This window comes from Gouania willdenowi, chromosome 24 (assembly GCF_900634775.1).
Source record: "Gouania willdenowi chromosome 24, fGouWil2.1, whole genome shotgun sequence".
Classification (NCBI taxonomy): Eukaryota; Metazoa; Chordata; class Actinopteri; order Blenniiformes; family Gobiesocidae; genus Gouania; species Gouania willdenowi.
In genome coordinates, this window is record NC_041066.1 from 18,885,848 (window position 1) to 18,894,055 (window position 8,208).

General features: G+C 39.6%; 1 protein-coding gene across 3 annotated transcripts in view; it reads right to left on the bottom strand.

Annotated features, from left to right (window-relative positions):
• sgk1 (serum/glucocorticoid regulated kinase 1) overlaps window positions 1-7,840 on the bottom strand; it is a 39,561-nt gene extending 31,721 nt beyond the window's left edge. For 2 of the 3 annotated variants that reach the window (XM_028439341.1, XM_028439340.1), the window contains exon 1: window positions 7,601-7,840. In XM_028439341.1, coding sequence (XP_028295142.1) covers window positions 7,601-7,699 — 99 coding nt within the window. In that variant the 5' untranslated portion in view covers window positions 7,700-7,840. Of the gene's footprint in view, window positions 1-2,788; window positions 3,026-7,600 lie in introns of all 3 variants that reach the window. The other variant, XM_028439339.1, reaches the window with a different exon arrangement.
• Window positions 7,841-8,208: the final 368 nt, after the last annotated feature.

Genomic DNA, 8,208 nt, shown 5'->3' on the forward strand with positions numbered 1-8,208 from the left:
CAGCGAAAATGTCTTTAAAGTGGAAATATGTGCAGAAAAGGCATTGAAATTTGATGGAGAAATGGCAGAAATGGGAGTATTATAGCAAAAAATAGCAAGAAAAAGTGATGAAAATGGCAATTTTGGCTTAGTGGTAAAAAAAAAGGCTAAAAATAAGCAAAATTGTGGCTCAAATTATGTTCGTAGTTTCTTGAAGGCATCTGGCAATCCACTCCTAGTGTCTCGCGACCCCAAATGGGATCCTGACCGCAAGGTTGAGAACCACTGGCATAAAGAGTAAAGATTGAAGACTGATGTATCAAAATGACAAAGTCTCCGGAGCTTTTCTTTGCGGCTGTACTCAGCCCAAAGCAATGTGACGCTGCTGTCATAACTGTCTTATTTCACCTTCTTCACAAAATAAAAGCAGCTTCTCTGCATCATCATCATCCAAGTTTCTTAAGACAAAGTTACTGACAGCCGCTTGACAGCAGATGGTGTGGATCCCTTTGTGCTGATTCATTTCATGGCGAAGATTTACTAATTTGCATTTGAGCATTGAGATTCAGGTCGTGGGTGGCCTCCTTTCGAGCAGAGCAGCAGCAGCAACAGCAGCAGCAGCAGCAGCAAGGGGGGAATCGCTTCTCTTTATGTTGAATCGGGTGAACAGGCGCTACGCAAATGTTTGTCAAGCCAACTTGGAGGACGTGAGCAGCGAGGTGTTTGGACTGTGTGTGCAAATGGCACAGAGCATTGACGTCTGTATAGAGGCAACACCAACTGAAAATGTCCAACACCATATTTAGAATTTAGGGTTCTGTGGGCTATGTATGCTTTATGTGCTGTCAATCATTTAACAAAACCAAAAATGAGATATGAACAGTTACTACAGGTCAACACACACACACACACACACACAGGCAGACATACAGCAGATGTTTCTGAGGGCTAGAGTAGGAACTGATGAAAGGAAAGAGGCACGGACTGGAAAAATACACAAAACAAGAGCAATCAGGGAGCGCAAACCTCCGCCAAGCACCAAATATCCTCTTTGACAGATATTCACACTTTAAAGCCTTGTAGGAAATTTTGGTAACACTTTACTTGACGTTTTATACATAAAGGCTGACATTACGCTGTCATTATTATGACATGAATAAGGTGTCATGGAGGCTGTCATTATGTGTCGTTCATTACGTTAACCCTACCAAACCTCACTAAATACCTACACCCAGGGGTGGACTGGCCATGTGGCATACCAGGCATCGTCTTGGTGGGCCGTCGGCCCCAAGTGGACTGGTTTGGTCCGCAACGTTTATTTTTTGACATGCGAGTGGAGGCAGACATGCCAACAGGTGGCCAAAAATTGTCCAAAAGTGGCAAGAAAAGGAGTGAAATGTGACTAAAATGGGCCAAAAGCAGTCAAGAGTTGCCAAAAACATGGGCAAATAAAAAGGAACTAGGTGGTATGTAATGACAAAGGGTAGCTTTAATAGGCAAAATGTGGCAAACAATAGTAAAAAAGGGCAAAATGTGGAGCAAAAAGAAGCAAAATGTAGGAGGAAAAGGAAACAAGTGATATTTATTGGGAAAAAGGTGGCTTATTTAGATAAAAACTGGCAAAAAAAAAAGATTAAAGAAAGGACAACAACTTGATTGATTTCTGTCCCAATCCACCCCGGCCTTCACTTAACCCAAAAAATGCCAACATAGCTCCAAAGGTGTCATAATTTAGCAAACAACACTTAATGACAACCTTCATGACACCTTATTCATGCTAATGGTAGATACTGTAATGACAGCTAATGTCAGCCTTATGTATAAAAAAATCAAGTAGTGTTACCAAAATTTCTATCCCCATTAATTCCAATACATGAGTTCCAAATGGGCGTTACCATTATTTTTATAGAAAAACTGTGATGAAATGTGCAATCCGGATTCAATTTGGATGAAATTTGGTGGGATAATTGAGGAACCAACCCGACATGGCTGAGTCAAATTTCATAAAGATGAATTTTCAAATTTCTACCAATCATGAGACATTTTTCAAACTGATCCAGAATCAGGATCCTCTCCAAAATGTAATGGAATCCTCTATTGCGTAAGGTCTATCTTTGGTTCCGTTGAGTACTTTTTATGTAATCCTGCTAACTAACAAACAAAAAATAAATGCCAGTTTAAATACAACCTCCTTTTGTAAAAATCAACAACAATCCTGTTGTTAGCGCTCAGCATGGTCTCTCTCTCTCTCTCTCTCTCTACTCACACACAAACAATGACAGCGTGGATTTATTTTGCTGGGATGATGACTCACTCCCGCCTGCTGCCCATTGAGACCAGGGATGCACAATAGCACGCGGGCAGGAGGAACTAAGTGATGGGAGCAATGATTGATAGGCAGTGGGGCTGCTTAACCAAGGACAACCTGGAGCACTAATTATAAAGAGCTGGCATTTGATGAAAGAAGCTTCTCGCACTAAGCAACACTGTTCCTTTTTGCAATTAAATTTTTATTGGCTTGTTAAAACTCCTTCCTGAACGGATGCCACGGGTACTAATTTCTGCAAACACTGCCCGTAGTGAACAAGAAAAGGAACTTTAAAAAATAAAAACAAGCCAGTAGCCTTAATGTTTGTGCTATGTAAGAGCACTGGATACGCCTGAAGGGAGAGCAAAGAAAAACAGTGTAATGTATAGGGACCTTTTAATATTTCGTTTCTATATTTTTTAACTGACACACTTACAGAGAAATAGAAAACTGGGGCTTATCAAAGCAGAATGAAATGGTACCACTAAACTGAACCTTTACCTTACATCCTTTGCTTTTCTCGTGGCCGTTGTTCGACCCACTTGCGGGGCACGGAGAGAGTTCCTGGGGGTAACACTGGCCACCATGTAGGCCCCCGTAATGACAGCACCCATAAGGTGAGTGGAAGTGTGTGAACCACAAATCTTCAGCCAAGGTACATTTTGGACACGAACACATGTGGCTTCTTCCCTGGGCGTTCTCCACACTCACTTTGGGGTTTCTCATCCATCTTCGTACCTGATGAAGATAAAAAAAAAAGTTGGTATGAGCTCATTTTTACTCATTTGCAAAGTGACAGTCCCCAACTAAACAGTGTTCATTCTGTAAAGCAGTGATGGGCAACTTTTACCACAGCGGGGGCCACAAAAATGTGATCATCTGATCCAAGGACCACATCATCAACATCCATGTCAGCATTTAGAAGACTGACCAATCTGAGCATTAATACAAGTTTGAACACACATTTCACGTTTTTAAATTCATTTTGTAGATTTTCTCGTCAATATGGCACATTTTTGTTGTCTTGTGTGTTTTTCAAGTCATTAAGCGTGTTTGTTATATTTTTTCTGATATTTTGTTTTTGTTTATGTTGTTCTTTTCATCGTCATTGTGTGTGTTTCAGTGGTTGTTTAGTGTGTCTGCTGTTGTCATGTTGTGTGTTTTATGGATCATTTTTGTCTCGTCTTTTTGTTGTTACTTTTTGTACTTTTCTAGACATTTTGTGCATTTTGCTGTCGTTTTCTGTGTTGCTGGAGTTTTGTGTATTCTGATGTTCTTCGCTTCCAACTTCATGAATTACAAATTGTTTTTACTTCAAAACAAGAGCCCAATTCACAGAAGTGTTAAAAAACTAATGGAAGACAAGAAGAGATGCTTTTGTTTTGAAAAGGGGATGTTTGACTTGTGGCTTGAAGCCGGTCCCAGGGCGATTTTATGTTGCTCGCAATGCATCATGGGGCTGTTGAGTATGACTGCCCACAATGCATATACATCCAAACGCAATCTTTCCATACTATCTAATTGAAACGCACTACATACTCATTTTGACGTCAAACTTAGTATGAGTAGTACGTTAGGATGCAATTTCAAACACAGACTATGACTAAAAACTAAATCAAAATGTACACAATGACTGGTCATGGACAATGTTTACATGTAATACAACCACAGTAATGGACTTCAAACTGGCAGCAGAACTTTGACTGTCACAGTTCAGTTAAAGAATGCAATCAAGGTCTTGTTTGGGAACATCTGCTTGTTTTTGGTCTCTCGCTCTTTGGCTTTATTTAACGTCCGCAGTGTTGCACAGAATCTTGGCGAGAGCTGCTCCACAGGGACAAAGATCAATCCCTGTCTGAAGGGCTATGATGAATAATTACCAATCATACTGCTCTGCAATTATGTCCCAGAGGGATTATTCACATTATGTAGCCAGATGGCATCAGCAATGAGTGCGAGGTTGTGTTTATGTTGTTGCATCACCAACACGGCTGGTGCAAGTTGGTGCATGCATTATAGAATGAATGCACAACACTACTTCAGTGACTAAGACTAACAGGGCAGCAGTGACACTAACAGTAAGCCCTCAATGTGCGTCCATGTGTGTGTGTGTGTAGAATCGGAAGCAGCTGAATTTTAATGACAAGTTCTGCAAAATGTCACCCTGCCATGAGACGTAAACAGTCAGAGAACAGAACAAAAACACAACACAACAGCAAAAGTTGTGGTGTACCTGACTGAACCACTCCCAACGTCCAAAAACACACACAAAAATACACCCTAAGAACTGAATACCTGTGTCAAACCTGTCATGGCATGTCCCACGTGTTAGAAAATACGTGGAAAAACAAGAAGGGTCGTGCAAACTGGAGCAAACATACCTAAAACTGGAATGCAATGCAACATATAGAACATACTGCATGTATGACCGACTTTCATGTCATTTTCCTTTATTGTTCTGACTAAATCAGACGCAGCGTGAGGAATGAATGCTGACTCATGGATCAGGCAGCGTGCTAACACAGGCAAGGCAAATTATTTGTGTAGTATATAATTGCACTTTGAACGCATTTCCATTGAAGGTTATTTTGGGCAGGAGCCTTGCAACTCCCGTGAAATCTCATCCCGCGAGACTTCGTTGCAGGAAGATGGATGCTCCAAACGTCCTTACAACGCTCTACATGTCTTTGTTGTTTGACGACTAATGTGGCAGTAATAATATTTAAGTATAATGATAAGAAATGTCCTGGTCTCCTCTTCTGTTTACACATACAGCACCATGTTTTCCTCGGAGAGAAGTGGTCATGTGACAAGGTATATTGAAAAATTGTTTCCAAAGCGCTTTTGCGACGCTTCAAAATCAAAATGTCTGAAAAACCTAATCATGAAAGCGCAAAAAACTTTAGCAATATTTGAGGGGTTTTTCTAAATTCAGGTATTTCCATTACCCGTTTTTTTTTTTTTTTTTTTTTGCGCTATTTAGATTTGCGCATTTTCAAGGGTAATGGACACAGCTTTGATAATCATGATATTATGATGGAAAAGATGCAATTGGAACATGAATTGAAAATACAATGGTCATCTTGGTCCCACACCAGGCCTGGAAATGACCGGAAATGATCAAAAACTGTAGAAATAAATCCATTCACGAGGCAATGATTCCACTTATTTACAAAATGAGATTCTTTAAAACTCATTCAATACATCTTTATGCTCTGTAGATGGTTGTTTTTTTTTTTTTTTTTGGTGCAAGATATTATTGGACAAAGGGGGGACTTGAGAACCACTGGTTTAGCGCATTTCATACACAAGGCAATTTAATGTGCTTTACATGAACAAAAAGTGCAACAGAAAACATTCAACAGCTCAAACATCTATAAGAACATTCAAACCAGCAGTAAAAACATTAAATAAACAATAACACGATTAAAAATCTCCCTCTCAGTCACATGCAGTAGAGAGTAGCCCTTGTTTCACTTGTCACGCTGTCAATAAAACTGAAATAAGGTGATTTCACACCCCACACAGACGCAAACATTCATCAGCAAATATTCCACCGTTTGTTCACGAATTCAAACATAGCATTATCTTTTTGAAAGTTCTTGATATGCAGCTGCACGGGGCTTTAAAATATCTGCTGCCAGCAAACAATGAATCTCCCGTCAACATTTCCCATTCTTATTAGTATGATGAAGAGCTCCGTCAGGATTCCAGCTCCTCTCATTATATGATTGGGCTTATCTTGACGTAAACACGGAGACAAATCAAGCACAAACAGTAACGGGCATTGATTTACATTTGTGTTGATGCGCGGTATGTCTGGGAGCACCTTTGTGTGATTATTTTCTGCTTGATTGCACCACTAAAAGAAACCAGATGGAAATTAAAAAAAAAAAAAAGAGAGATAGATACTGTAGATGGAGAGATATAGTGTTTGTGTGGGTGTTAACACAACACAATCTGCCCATATTCACCAAATGACTCATCAGTGATCCACACTGTACAACACACATGTTTCTCAATGGCCCATATGGTACCAGTTACACCCACCAAATGACCAATGTCACTACTCAATAACTCACACAGATGCTTATGCACACATTGCCTGAATTTGGTTGTTAAGCCGAAATGTTTGCGTGAACACAGTAAATGTGCGCAAATGCTATTTATGTAATGACTTGGATTGCATCCTAATCAGAGGGAATAGAAATCAAGTATTTCATCTCCTCAACAAGTATTTCCTTCATGCCGTGGCCTCCTTCAATCACATCCTAATCAGTGATGAATTACTCCAATGAAACAAGAAAGATCGGAGTTAATAAAAGTCTGCATGCTGCATAATTTATTCAGACAACTGTTACTTAGGAAATCCACTTTGATCTCCTGACATGAATAAATCAAAACTTAACATACTATTCAAGAAGAAGACAAAAAGAATTACAGAATTTATACACTGCACGTGTCACACTCAAGCCCCGGGGGCCAATTCCAGTCCTTTAGACCATCAAAATCATCCCACATGCATAGAAAGTAAAAAATGACAAAAAAAAAAAAAAAAAATGAATCATTGTGAAAATTACCAAATAATTCAGTTGTAGCTATCCCATTACCTCCAAATACACAAATTCAGTCATTTCTTTTAAATTTTTTATCTCAAATTGTAGAAAAAAACTTTAGATTTATTTTGAAAATCTTGCCATTTCTCACAAAATTTGTCACAAAATCATGGAATTTATGAGTGGGACTGATTCCTGTCATATTGGTTGGATATTGTTGATGCCTTACATACTGTATATATGTATCATTTACATGTGGAGGTGTAAACTTGGGCACAAAAAGGTTTAAAATGGGTTTTTTTTTTTACACCGATATGAAATAAACTGGTCCATATTTGAGTTTTACGCCCCTGATATAATATTTACGAGAGTTTATGAAGCTGCAAGAACAAGTTAACCAATGATCCGTAGCTCTGGTTCAATTTTTATTTATTTTTTATATTTCCCATGTAGATGTAAACAATCAAAGAGTATTTCTCTGAATATTTCTTGTGAATTCAACACTTACATGTTTGAAAAACCAAACCAAAACTTCAAAAGCAGAATAATCTGTTAGATTGTAAAACTCTGCTCAAACTTTTCTCAGCTTAAACAAGAAGAAAATGCCACATGATGTTTATTCTTACTACAGAAACAAATGGGTTTAATAATACTAGATATGCCATCAATGGTCACACTCATATTGCTGCAGATGCCAAAATATATGACATCATCCCTGGCGCACACACATACACACACAGCATCCATCCCAGCTCACCTTTCTCTTGACAAACTGGAAAGCAGAGCATTTCTTAAAAGAGAAGGCAGTCTTTTCTCCCCCATCTCCTCCTCCTCCACCTCCGTTCACCACCTTCATGGCCGTCACCGGCACCACCACGCTTGTCTCCGTGGATCCCAGGATGACGGGCAAGACTATAGGCAGGGAGTGAATGATGCGGTGGGAGTCAGAGACATGAGCAGTAAACGCAGCAGCTCTGTCAGAAACAAGTGTGGGACAACGAGTGGAAAGGATGGAGAAGAGGAGGAGGAGGAGAAGGAGGAGGCAGATGGACCAAAACATGAGGGAGAGAGAGGGAGAGAGAAAGAATGCTGCGTGTAGAAAAAAATAAATAAAATACTTTTGGAAAAGCAGCTTTTTGGGAGGGAGATGTAAGAAAACAAAGAAGAAGAGGGTGATGATGATGATGCTACTGTTGATTGTTTCATGAGAGAAACAGATTTGTTTGCTCACAACAATGTAAATAGGAGTCATGTGGGTCCATGCATCACTCTTTCTTTCTTCTTGCATGCAGAGTACATGTAAACATGCCTCTATACCTTTCTGCTGTTGGACCAGCTGGCTTCGCTGACCCCACAGCAGCTTGT